General features: G+C 40.8%; 1 protein-coding gene across 1 annotated transcript; it reads right to left on the bottom strand.

Moving 5' to 3' along the window:
* Positions 1-6,200: 6,200 nt before the first annotated feature.
* LOC121495667 (olfactory receptor 7D4-like) lies at positions 6,201-7,139 on the bottom strand. Its single transcript, XM_041763494.1, has one exon. It carries the CDS (start codon positions 7,137-7,139, stop codon positions 6,201-6,203), a length of 939 nt encoding a protein of 312 aa, XP_041619428.1.
* Between the last annotated feature and the right edge of the window lie 6,972 nt (positions 7,140-14,111).

Here is a 14,111-nt window from a genome sequence, read left to right as displayed (position 1 = left end):
CTCCATCTCTTTCTATCTTTCCAAACAGCTTTAGTAGAATATGTATGGTTTCTTCTTTATATATTTGATAGGGCAGCCTGGATGGCTCAGTGGTTTAGTGCCGCCTTCAGCCCAGTGTGTGATCCTGGAGACCCGGGATCGAGTACCATGTTGGGCTCCTTGTATGGAGCCTGCTTCTCCCTCTGCCTGTGTCTCTGCCTCTCCTCTTTCTCTCTCTCTCTCTCTCTCTCTCTGTCTTTATGAATAAATAAATGAAATCTTTTTAAAAAATAAACATTTGGGGATCCCTGGGTGGCTCAGCAGTTTGGCGCCTGCCTTTGGCCCAGAGCGTGATCCTGGAGTCCTGGGATCGAGTCCCACGTCGGGCTCCCGGTGCATGGAGCCTGCTTCTCCCTCTGCCTGTGTCTCTGCCTCTCTCTCTCTCTGTGTCTCTCATTAATAAATAAATAAATAAAATCAATAAAAAATGTTTAAAAAAATAAAAAATAAAAATAAATAAAATAAATAAACATTTGATAGAATTCCCCTGGGAAGCCCCTGGCTCTGGACTTTTGTGTCTTGGGAGGTTTTGGATGACTGCTTCAATTTCCTCCCTGGTTATCGGCCTATTCAGGTTTTCTATTTCTTCCTGCTCCAGTTTTGGTAGTTTGTGGTTTTCCAGAAATGCATCCATTTCTTCTAGATTGCCTAATTTATTGGTGTATAGCTGCTCATAATAAGTTTTTAAAATCGCTTGTATTTCCTTGGTATTGGTGATGATCTCTCCTTTCTCATTCATGATGTTATTAATTTGAGTCTTTTCTCTTTCTTTTTAATAAGGTTGGCTAATGGTTTATCTATCTTATCAATTCTTTCAAAGAACCAACTCCTGGTTTTGTTGATCTGTTCCACAGTTCTTCTGGTCTCTATTTCATTGAGTTCTGCTCAAATCTTTATTAACTGTCTTCTGCTGGGTGAAGTTTTCATTTGCTGTTCCTTCTCCAGCACCTTTAGGGCCAGGTTAGCTTTTGTATTTGAGTTCTTTCCAGTTTTTGGATGGATGCTTGTATTGCGATGTATTTCCCCCTCAGGACTGCTTTTGCTGTATCCCAAAGATTTTGAACGGTGTATCTTCATTCTCATTAGTTTCCATGAATCTTCTTAATTCTTCTCTAATTTCCCAGTTGACCCTTTCATCTTTTAGCAGGATGGTCTTTAACCTCCACGTGTTTGAATTCCTTCCAAACTTCTTGTGGTTTAGTTCTAGTTTCAAAGCATTATGGTCTGAAAATATGCAGGGGACGATCCCAGTCTTTTGGTATCGGTTAAGACCTGATTTGTGACCCAGTTTGGTCTATTCTGGAGAAAGTTCCATGTGCACTTGAGAAGAATGTGTATTCAGTTGCGTTTGGGTGTAAAGTTCTATAAATATCTGTGAAATCCATCTGGCCCAGTGTATCATTTAAAGCTCTTGTTTCTTTGGAGATGTTGTGCTTAGAAGATCTGTCGATTGTAGAAAGCGCTACATTCAAGTCACCAAGTATAAGTGTATTATTATCTAAGTATGTCTTACCTTTGGTTATTAATTGATTGATATACTTGGTGGCTCCCACATTCGGGGCATAAATATTCATGATTGTTAGGTCCTTTTTTGGATAGATCCTTTAAGTATGATATAATGTCCCTCTTCATCTCTTACTACAGTCTTTGGGATAAAATTTAATTTATCTGATATAAGGATGGCTACCCCTGCTTTCTTTTGAGGACCATTTGAATGGTAAATGGTTCTCCACCCTTTCATTTTCAGGCTGTAGGTGTCCTTATGTCTAAAATGAGTCTCTTGTAGACAGCAAATAGATGGGTCTTGCTTTTTTATCCAGTCTGAAACCTTGCACCTTTTTTTCCCCCTGTGCCTTTTGATGGGGTCATTAAGCCCATTCACATTCAGAGTTACTATTGAAAGATATGAATTTAGTGTCATCATGATACCTATTCAGTCCCTGTTTTTGTGGATTGTTTCTGTGGACTTCCTCTTTGTTTTATAGAGTCCCGCTTAATATTTCTTGCAGAGCTGGTTTGGTGGTCACATATTCTTTCAGTTTCTGCCTATCTTGGAAGCTCTTTATCTGTCCTTCTATTCTGAATGAGAGCCTTGCTGGATAAAGTATTCTTGGCTGCAGGTTCTCCTCATTTAGGACCCTGAATATATCCTGCCAGCCCTTTCTGGTCTGCCAGGTCTCTGTGGAGAGGTCTTCTGTTAACCTAATACTTCTCCCCATGAAGGTTAGAGATCTCTTGTCTCTTGCTGCTGTAAGGATCTTCTCTTTATCTTTGGAATTTGCAAGTTTCACTATTAAATGTTGACGTGTTGAACGGTCTTTATTGATTTTAGGGGGGATCTCTCTATCTCCTGGATCTGAATGCCTGGTTCCCTTCCCAAGTTAGGGAAGTTCTCAGCTATGATTTGTTCAAATACAGTTTCTGGACCTCTGTCCCTTTCGGCGCCCTGGGGAACCCCAATTAAACTTAGATCTTTCCTTCTGAGGCTGTCATTTATTTCCCTTAATCTATCCTCACGATCTTTTAATTGTTTTTCTCTTTTTTCCTCAGCTTTCTTCCTTGTCATCAACTTGTCTTTTATGTCACTCACTCATTCTTCTACCTCGTTAACCCTCGTCATTAGGCCCTCCAGTTTGGATTGCATCTCATTTAATGGATTTTTAATTTTGGCATGATTAGATCTAAATCCTGCAGTCATGAAGTCTCTTGAATCCTTTATGCTTTTTTCCCAGAGCCACCAGTAGCTTTATAATTGTGCTTCTGAATTGGCTTTCTGCCATCGAATTGTAATCCAAATTCTGTAACTCTGTGGCAGAGAGTACTGTTTCTGATACTTTCTTTTGTGGTGGGTTCTTCTTTCTAGTCATTTTGCTCAGTGCAGAGTAGGTAAAAACAAATTGTACTGGAAAAAGGAAGAAAAAAAAAAGAAAAAAGGAGAGAGAGAGAGAGAAAAAAAAGGAGGGGTACCCTCTGATTCTATATATTGTAAATCCTTCATCTTCCCCTGGAGCTTTCCAGTGCTGGTTGGTCAAAACCTTGCTTTCCCCTGTCCTTCAGCTGGTCATCTGGGGGAGGGGCCTGCTGTGCTTATTCTCAGGTGTATGCACCTGGGGGGGGGGGGGCGGCTGCCCCGCCTCCGCCAGGTGCACGGCTCAGTGGGAGCTGTTTATCCTGTGAGACCTCTGTTCCCTGGTGGCTCTGTTCCCAGGCAAAGGGTGACACAGGGAGGAACAACCACACTGGTGGCAGCCAGCTCTCCAGCCCTGGAGTTAGCTCCCGCAGTAACCACCGCAGCTCCCAGTCCGCAGGGGCCTGGATGCTCCAGGGGCGGGTCACTGACCTGCACAGCTCCAGGCATCATCCAGTAGCAGGAGCGTCCTCAACGTCCTGTGTCCCCCGGCCTCTGCCTGTCCCTCGGGAGCGCAGGATCACGGGCTGTGTCCCCCCAGCATCCTGGGCTCTGGGGCCTGCGCCGCTGGGATTGGGCTCCCAGGGCCGTGCAGCCCCTTCCGCGCTGGGCGGGCTCCAGCCCTTTACCCTGTGGGGTGTGGGTGCTCTCTCCCAGGCGCACCTCCTCTGTTAGTGACCCTGGGAGACTGGAGGCTCCACCACCCCTCCTGGGATCCTGCTCAAGTTCCCTGCTGAGCGCCTTTCCATTCGTGAAGAATCTGGTGCAGATTATTGAAGTTCCTGCTTCTCCGGGGCTGGGCTCCCCTGTCCCCCGGGGTTCTCGCCACCCGGCCTTAGCCCGGCTTCTCGTGGGGCCCCTCCCCAACTTGATTCTTTTTTATTTTATTTTTTTCCATCTTCCTACCTTATTAGAAGCGCTAACTCTTCTGTCTGTGGTATTCCAGCTGTTCTCTCTTTAAATCTCAGGCCGAATTCATAGGTTTTCAGGCTGATTTGAAAGTTATCTAGGTAAGTTGGTGGGGATAGGGGACTTGGGGACCCTACTCCTCCACCATCTTGCCCCGCCCTCCCCCAATAAAAGTCTTTTAAAAAGATTTTTACTTATTTATTCATGAAAGACCCAGATAATTCAGAGGCAGAGACATAGGCAGTGGGAGGAGCAAGCTTCCCCCAGGGAGCCTAATGTGGGACTCAATTCCAGGACCTCAGGATCACGACCTGAGCCAAAGGCAGATGATCAATCACTGAGCCACCCAGGTATCCCTCAATAAAAATATTTTAAAAAATAAAAATTTAGAGGTTTTTTGGGGAATAACTCAATCTGGGTTGAAAACACTTACCTTTGTTTTCTTTCTTTTTTTTTTTTTAAAGATTTTATTTATTCGTGAGAGACACAGAGACATAGGCATAGGGATGCAGAGACATAGGCAGAGGGAGAAGCAGTCTCCATGCAGGGAGCCCGATGTGGGCCTCTATCCCAGGACTCCAGTATCACACCCTGAACTGAAGGCAGACACTCAACTGCTGAGCCATCCAGGTGTCCCTTACTTTTGTTTTCAACAGGATCTATGACACACCAATATTATAATGCTCATTTCTCTGTATTACAATCATTTGGTTCCCTCCTCAATTTGTACACAGCAGAAAATAAACTCATGTTGGATTAGACTTAATGGAATCAAAGTGAATTAAAGCCAAATCAAATAAGTCTTTCCTCTCTAACAAATTATAATTTTTGAGAAATCTTTCAGTCCTAACTATAATCCTGATAACTAGGTCCCTTCTATTTCCTCCAAAAATGTCTCCTTTCATGATATTGTCTTGACACATTAAAGGCTTTATCACTTGTCTTAGCTTGGGTTCCCAGAGAAACAAATGCTGAGCCAAGGATTTATGTGCAAGTGTTTTATTGGTAGGAACAAAGAACATGGAACATGGGTGAGAGAGAAGTGATACATGGAGGAAATACATCTGTCAAGTTTATATTAAGTCAGCTACCACAGAGAATGAGCAGAATTTTCATCCTGTGGGGAAATTCTGTAAAATGGTACAAAATACAAATCTAAGAATTATCCTAGCTAATGGATGAAAGACAATGAATCCCATAGCTCTCCATCAAGGGCTGTCTTTGTGTGGGCATAATTCCCTGGAGGTTCTGCCACCACCTATTGGGCAAAGTTGGTTCTGGCTGGGGTTGGCAATTGGCAGTCACGCAGTGGATATGGTGAGAGGATCCTAGGGAATTTGGGAGAAATGTGGACAGCATCTACTACTCCAGCCTTCACTGAACACTCAATTCTATCAACATTATTCTCAAATGAGCTAAGTTCTGAACACATTTCACATGTGTGTAACTACCATTTCTGATGGCATCTCCAAAGAGTCCCAGGAAAAAAATTAAACCATGTAAGAAAAATAGCTTTTATTCTATTGTATTCATTATTACATGTTTTAGGATCTTAGAGGGTGTATCTTAAAATTGTATATATGGGAATAAAAGTCAAATAAAAGAAGGAAATGAAGAAAGAAGGAAAGATGGAAGGATCACAAAGAATGAAGCTACGTCTCAGAGTTTTCTTAAGCAGTATATTAGTATGAATATAATCAGAGAAATCTAGATTCCTACTTTGAAGTTGAAAATCACATCACTGTTCTTACAAAAAGTAGGATAGAAACTCCATGTCAGCTAGCCAGGTAACAATCCCAGTCAACCTCATTCTCTTCTTTTGAAAAGTGGGGTGAATGAAAGGAAATATCTCCAAGACATGTTTTCAAGATGACGTAAAGTCATACATGTGAAGGAACAGGCACAGTTCTGATATGGTAAACACTGGTATGACCATGTAAGACTTCATTCCATTTCTTGCGGGGAAAACAAGCACACAAACAAATGAAGGTGAAGAACATCAATTAGAGTACAATTTTTGGGGCAGCACCTGATATGATGAGTACTTTAAACCTAAAGTTAGAAATCTTAAGAATGGCTATAAGAAAGCTGATAAAACATGGAACTTTTTGGACAGCATATAGGGAAGAAAAGTCAAAAAGGACTGCAGAGGGATTGTTGAGGAGAGACTAATACAAAAACAAAAAGAAAAAACAAAACAAAACAAAAACAAAAACAAAAAGGAAGTCATGGATACTTTGGGAATTAGATAAATCAAAGGTGTCTATTAAAGGAGAAAAATATTTAAATTCACATTTGCCTTTGGGGCCTGCAATGTCTACTTGGTTCTGAGGCCAGTGGCCCATCATGGACATGAGGCTGCTCTGTTGAGGAGCCTTCGCAGGGCGCCCTTCACATCCTTGTTCCTCAGACTGTAGATAAAGGGGTTCAGCATGGGGGTGACCACAGTGTACATCACTGATGCAACTGAGCTTCTCTGGGAAGAATGGGTCACAGCAGAAGTGAGATAGACCCCCAGGCTTGTGCCATAGAACAGGGAGACCACAGAGAGGTGAGACCCACAAGTGGAAAATGCTTTATACTTGCCCTCAGTGGAAGACATCCTCATTAAGGAGGAGACGATCTGAGAGTAAGAGAAAAGAATCCCAGTGAGAGGAAAAACACACAGCAGAGCAGTGGCAACATACAAGCAGATGTTATTGATGAGGGTGTCAGAGCAGGCCACCTTGAGAATCTGAGCCAGTTCACAGAAGAAATGTGGAAGTTCAGTGCCTGTACAGAAGGTCAGCTGCCCTACCATTAGAATATGAATCAGGGAGACCCAGAAAATGGTGAGCCAACAAATCAGAACCAGGAGGACACAGAGTCGTGGGTTCATGATGATGGTATAGTGCAGAGGGTGGCAGATGGCCACAAACCGGTCATAGGCCATCACAGTCAAGAGGAAATCATCCATTCCAGCAAAAATCATAAAGAAATATACCTGAGTGATGCATCCTATATAGGAAATGTCTTTGCTGTGTACCTGGATGTTTAGCAGCATCTTCGGGACAGTGGTGGAGATGAAACAGATGTCAACAAAAGACAGGTTGGAGAGGAAGAAGTACATGGGCGTGTGGAGGTGGGAATCAGAAAGGATAGCCAGGATGATGAGCAGATTTCCCAGTACAGTCACCAGATACATGGACAGGAACAAGCCAAAGAGGAGAGGCTGCAGTTCTGGATCTTCTGAGAGGCCCAGAAGGAGGAATACTGATACTTCTGTCTGGTTTCCTGCTCCCATGTAGCTGGTCTGTTTGCTGGAAAAGGAGACAAAAGCAACCCTCAATGAACAGTCAACTGTCACTTCCTAGTATTCACCTTTGATCCCACTTTGCATGGACATCCTTCACCTTCCACTAGTCCTTCCAACGCCAGTGACTCATTCATTGAAGTGGCAACCCATTTCTATTTTATTTTTAAAAAAGCTTTATTTATTTATTCATGAGTGACAGAAAGAGAGGCAGAGACACAGGCAGAGGGAGAAGCAGACTCCCTGCAGGGAGCCTGATACAGTACTCTATCCCAGGACCCCGGGATCAGGACCCGAGCCAAAGACAGGAGGCTCAACCAAAGACCCACTCAGGTGCCCTACCCATTTCTATTTTAAATGTGTATAATCATTCAGACTATCTTCAACTTAGCAGAAATCTTTCTCTTTTTATCTGCTACTCACTGGTTCTAGTTCTTCTATTCAATCTATGGATATAAACCAATTTCTTCTTTGGTATGATCTTCCAAAATAATTGAAGACATTCAAGGTCTTTTCTTTGATTACTCCCTTTATTCTAATAACCCTATCATAGTGATTAGGATGGGTTTTCAACTCAAACAACATTTACTCTGTTACCTGATGTCACAGTTGACATGCTGGTGTCACAGTTAACTCTCAGGTATCTTTTTTCCCTAAAAATGTGGTTACTGCTATTACCTTCTTTATAATGATTCAAAATGCTGTTGTGCACAGTAAGATATCAATAAATAATAGCTATTTTATTAATCTATTCCTTTTATGATAATTATTTTTTGACATACAACTGCCCCAAAATACAGTGTTATAGAACTTTGATTTAGAAAAAGGGATCTTGAGGGTGCCTGGGTAGCTCAGTCAGTTAAGCATTTCTTTTGCCTGAGGTCATGGTCTCTAGGTCCTGGGATCGAACCCCATATTGGGCTCTCTGCTCAGCAGGGAGTCTGCTTCTCCCTTTGCTTGCCACTCTGTCTACTTGTGCTTGTGGCTTCTCTGTCAAATAAATAAATAAAATCTTAAAAAAAAAGAAGGAAAAGGGATCTTGAGTCAGACTTCCTAGAATAAAAATTTTGTCTACTAATTTATACTCTGTGTGGCCCTGAAAAAGTTAATTAATCTCTTGTAGCTGCAGATACCTCACCTCTACAATGGGGGTGGTAAATAATCCATACATTGCAAGCCTGGTGAGTGAATTAAATGAGATCATGTATATAATATTTCTTGTATGGTTCTTGTGACATACAGAGGACACTTGAAAAGGTGAGTTTCTGTTCTTACCATCACAAAAATTTTATCTTCTATGGCTATCATTTATTAATATTCTACTTAAACTTGGGGTAGCCATCAAAGAGGGAATTCTGATCATTATAAACACAACAGATCTGTAACCTCTTTTTACCACCACGTAGCACTTCTAGTTAATGAAGACCCTATGCCTCCCTCTTTCAGATACCACTTTCTAGGTAGATTCTTCCAAGAAAGAGGAAAAAAGATATGAACTACATAAATTAGAAGAGTGGAAAAATGGCAAAATCATTAAAATAAAATACAAAGCATGTATGGGAGTGTATGCCCAAGGGTACATGTCTGCAAGTGGGGATGTATTATATTAAAAATCAGAGGAGTTAATTACAAAACATATTGGTTGACTTAATAAAAAATATTTAAAGATTCTATAAATCAAATCATCTTAAAAATTTAAAGGCAAATTTAAGATGTGAAAATAAATGTTTATACCTTCTATAATAGAAAAAGTTTCAGTATTATTAATGTATATAGAATGCTAATTAATTAAAAGGAAAACAGAACCATTGGGGATCAACTTAACCTGGGGAGGTGGATAGAAAAGACTTCTCTGAAATCTGAATATCTGAGCTGTGAGAGGAAGGAAGAACAATTAATTAACTGTTAATTAAGGGAAATAAGGAAAAGGCACAAATTTTGAGCAGAAAGAACAGAATTTATAGTTTTCTTCATGGTTGGGTGAGCTTGGTAATGGAAAGAAATTGAAGGACAGTGAAATGGAGAACAGACAGTGAAGGTCAAAGGGAAAGAGTCTGTGAGCAGCACATGTGGAGCATCCTGTACTATTCTTTAGTGTGCTATCATGTTAGTAATTATATATATATTGTGGGTCAGAAACAGAGACTTTTTTAGCTCACCATTGTCTTTCCAGGGCCTTACATAGGGTCTGCACATAGTAGTTTTTCAACACATGCAAATGTTAGATGTATAATAAAGATTGAGACCAAAAGTGTCAACTATAATGCAAAAAATGAATCTTCAAACTCATCATATGCCTGAATGCAAACACAAAATAGAATGATAAAGTTAAATGCAATGCATTCATAATTGTTTAAAAGAATAATATATCACGAACAAGTCATACCTATTTTAGGAATGGAAAGATGGTTTAATGCTAGGATGTTTGCAAAAAAAAAAAAACAATTCATCCCAAATACAGGGAAATGAAGAGGAATAATAATCATAATCACAACAGAAAATGGATTTGAGAGAATGTAGCAGCCATTCCTGTGGTTAGCTGCCAGGATAGAGCCTCTCACTAAAGGAGGAAACTAAAAACAATTTCTTAACCTAATAAAGAATAGCTGTTGAAAACTGCAGCACCAGGATTCTCTACATTAAAACATTAAAATATTTGTATTAACTTCATGAAAAGGCCAAGGCAGTCCATTTCAACTCAGTCAGTCAACATTCTCATGAACATTTAAAGATATTCATAAGAAAAATAAATCAGCCTGAGTACTCAATGCCAGAAGTAATGACATTATTTGTAGATACATTGTGGACACTAAAGGAAAACAAAATAATACAGAACTATCAAGTGGGGATCCCTGGGTGGCGCAGCGGTTTGGCGCCTGCCTTTGACCCAGGGCGCGATCCTGGAGACCCGGGATCGAATCCCACATCAGGCTCCCGGTGCATGGAGCCTGCTTCTCCCTCCGCCTGTGTCTCTGCCTCTCTCTCTCTCTCTCTGTGACTATCATAAAAAAAAAAAGAACTATCAAGTGCTATCAGCAAGTCAAATCTGCCAACAAAAATGGAATATAATAGAAAAATCCAATCACATGAGGAATGAAATAGACAATACCTTGTGCTTCATAGATCTTCAGTTAATGAATAAATGATGGGATTGGTAATGGAACAGGAGCCTAGAATTCAAGGAATAGAATAGAGAAGAGGAGGAGACTCATTGGAAAATAGGAAATTTAGCAAGTGCTGGAAAGCCTGGTTTAAGGAGCAAGTAAAGCACCTTCATACTACAGAGACTTCAGCTTTGTACCTAAATATGGGACTGTTCCAGTTTCATTACTCTTAGAGGTAGACCAGTACCCACTTTCTCGCCCCATTCCCTCATACTCCTCCAGCCCTGACTGGGAAGCAGTGATCCTACCCTCTCTGATGGTTATCACTGAAGCTTTCTCTTCTCTGCAGTCTGTCCTGGAGCAGGCCATTTGGGTTTTCCCCCAAGGCTGGCAACAGAGAATTACAGTAAAGGGCCAACAGAGATATGTTATTATCATCCCAAAGGTTGTGTTCTTAGAGCTCTTCATTAAATAAATTGTTCTACTGATGTTCCTCTCTCTAAACAATTCAGCTCCCTTGGGATAGGAAGATGAAAGAATGGAAACATTTCAGACAATGCTGTGTCTGTGTAGAAAACAGTGGGCCAAGATGAAGGTATTTTCTTCAAGGAGGAATTCTTCTCTCTTTGGTTGACTTAAATGACAAAGTATCCCCTAAGGAACGTTGAACTCCTACAAGAACCAAAACCAGGAACGAGTGTTCTGTGATGTTCACTTGTTCACTCCTTGAAGAGTCTTTGGAGATTGCAATGATCACTTAGTCCACAGGTCATGGAGGCAAAGAGGTCCTTTCTGACGAAAAGCAGAGTGGTTAATAGTTTTGGTTCTATTGAAAGGACTAACCAAATGAGAACTGAAAATATTCCTTGACATTTACTGGTGATATGGAGGGCTTTGTTGATATTAGGGACGGCTCCATTTGTTACCTCTAAAGTGACGGGTAGGGGCATAAACAATCCAGGTAGAGTGGGTTGATGAGTGACTATTGAGGAAATAGAGGTGCCAATATAAATCACCTATGACGTTTGTTAGGGAAGGTGAGGATAGAGGTAAATCATTGCATAAGAAATCATGGAGTATGGTTAGTTAACAAAATTTTTGTTTAATGGAAAATAAGGGAATGTGTTTGATTTCAAAGGGTATGACCATATTTATTTACTTCAGGCATTTAAATACAGAATACATTCTGACCACACAATTCACAGGACACATATACACTCTAAGTAAATGACAATCATAATGTGCTGTATCTCCAACGTATGGGATACATGGGTCCAGAAATCAAAGCTGTTAGTAGAAGCAGCCCTGTCTAATGTCATGCCTGGTGAGCAAATTTGGCAGTATTTGCTTCAGGTCTCCTCCACTCTGGCATCAGCAGGTTTAGAGGTCTTGACATCTGGAAGGTAGCATTTCCAGACACATAGAAAAAGTCCCATTGGGATGCCTGGCTGGCTCAGCGGTCGAGCTGCCTTTGGCTCATCAGGGCATGATCCCAGGTCCGGGGATCGAGTCCCACATCTTGGCTCCCTGTGAGAAGCCTGCTTCTCCCTCTGCCTGTGTCTCTGCCTCTCTCTCTCTCTCTCTCTCTCTCTCTCTGTATGTGTGTCTCTATGAATAAATAAATAAAATCTTAAAAAAATACATCTAGGTGATGCAGCCTGCATAGATGATGGCTTTGTTCTCTGTATGTATCTTCACCAGTGTTTTTTGCAACCACGGTGGAACTGAATCAAGTATCAAGAAAAGATAGGTGGAAGAGAATAAAGTACATGGGTGTGTAGAGGTCATGGAGCAGATGGCCAGAATGATAAGAGGATTTCCAAGTATGGTACCAGGTACCTGAACAAGAACAGTCTGAAGAGGGGCACCTGGATGGCTCAGTGGTTGAGTGTCTACCTTTGGCTCAGGTCATGATCCTGGGGTCCTGGGATGGAGTCCCGCATCAGGCCCCCTGCAGGAAGTCTGCTTTTTTCTCTGCCTATATCTCTGCCTCTCTTTCTGTGTTTCTCATGAATACAAAAAAAAAAAAAATCTTAAAAAAAAAGAGCAATAAGAGAAAAATCCAGTAAGAGAAAAACTCAGAGAGAGTTCTGAGACACCTATTTGGTTTCCTGTATCCAAGTAGCTGATAATTCTGTGAGGAAAGAGCCAAAGCAATACTAATGAAACAAACAGAAAGGGCACTGGGCTGGCTCAGCTGGTAGAGCATGAAACTCTTGATCTCTGGGTCATGAGTTCAAGCCTAACATTGGTCATGGAGCCTACTTTAAAATAACAATGACAGGGGATCTGGGTGGCTCAGTTAGTTGGTTAAGTGTCTGCCTTCAGCTCAGATCTTGATTCCAAGGTACCGGGATCAAGCCCTGCATCAAACCCTGCATTGGGGTCCTGCTCAGTGGGGAGTCTGTTTCTCCCTCTGCCCCTTCCCCTGCTTGTTCTCTCTGTCTTGCTCTCTCTCTCTCTCAAATAAATAAATTAAATCTCTAAAAACTAAAATAACAACAATAAAAAACAGGAGTCCCCAATATAAAAATATTTTTATGATATTAATGCCCAAAGAAAAAACAAAATCAAACATTTTCACTAGCAAACTAATCGTTCACCAAGGATTACAGATGTCATTATCTTGTATAGGTATCATTATGGGTATAATCTATTCCCTCCTTTAGATCTTTATCACAAATAGCCATTGTCTTTCAGATCTATCCCGATGGACCAGCAGCTTCTGGATGTTCAGCTCAGTATCAGTCCATTTGAGGTAAAACACATCAATGGTTTGAACATTCTTCTTTCTTTTGGGCTGAAATTTGTCTCTTGGAATTTCTGTCTCTACTCTTTCTCTCTTTCTTTCTTTCTTTCTTTCTTTCTTTCTTTCTTTCTTTTTTCCTTCTTTCTTTTCTTTCTTTCATTTCTTCTTCTTCTTCTTCTTCTTCTTCTTCTTCTTCTTCTTCTTTTCTTCTTCCTCTTCTTCTTTTCCTTCTTTTTTCTTTATCTTTCTTTCTTCTTTCTTTTCTTTTCTTTCTTTCTTCTTTCTTTTTTTTCTTTCTTTCTTTCTTCTTTCTTTCTTTCATTTCTTCTTCTTCTTCTTCTTCTTCTTCTTCTTCTTCTTCTTCTTTTCTTCTTCCTCTTCTTCTTTTCCTTCTTTTTTCTTTATCTTTCTTTCTTCTTTCTTTTCTTTTCTTTTTTTCTTCTTTCTTTCTTTTTTTCTTTCTTTCTTTCTTCTTTCTTTCTTTCTTTCTTTCTTTCTTTCTTTCTTTCTTTCTTCTTTCTTTCTCTCAAAAGGTTTTATTTATTTATTCATGAGGGACAGAGACATAAGCAGAGGGAGAAGAATGCTCCCTGGGGGGAACCTGATGTGGAACTCGATTGCAGGACCTGGGATCATGACCTGAGCCAAAGCCAGATGCTCAACCCCTGAGCCACCCAAGTGTCCCCCATATTTCTTTCATATTGTAGCAGATCCATGCATGTTGATGGTGCTCAGGCCCCACTTTGCTCTGTGGTCCTACTCCCTGACAACAGCTAATTGGATCAGAGAGTGATGTCTGGTCCAACTTGGCTAAACATTTTTCTCCCCTGGAAATTTGGAAATGAAACTCAGATTCTAGTTAAGAATCTGAGGGAGTGGAGTTGATGGGATACATCAACCATTAAAGTTATAAATAAGATAAGCATATCTGCTATCATATCATTATTTAATTCAATCTAGAGCCTGAAGTCTCCTTCAAAGTTACAAATCTAAAATCTCTAGAGATTTTTTTTAAAGATTTTATTTATTCATGAGAGACACACACACACACACACACAGAGGCAGAGACCAGGCAGAGGGAGAATCAGAATCAGGCTCCACACAGGGAGC

The sequence above is a fragment of the Vulpes lagopus genome, chromosome 7 (genome assembly GCF_018345385.1).
Source record: "Vulpes lagopus strain Blue_001 chromosome 7, ASM1834538v1, whole genome shotgun sequence".
Lineage (NCBI taxonomy): Eukaryota > Metazoa > Chordata > Mammalia > Carnivora > Canidae > Vulpes > Vulpes lagopus.
This window is presented reverse-complemented; position numbering and strand designations above follow the sequence as displayed.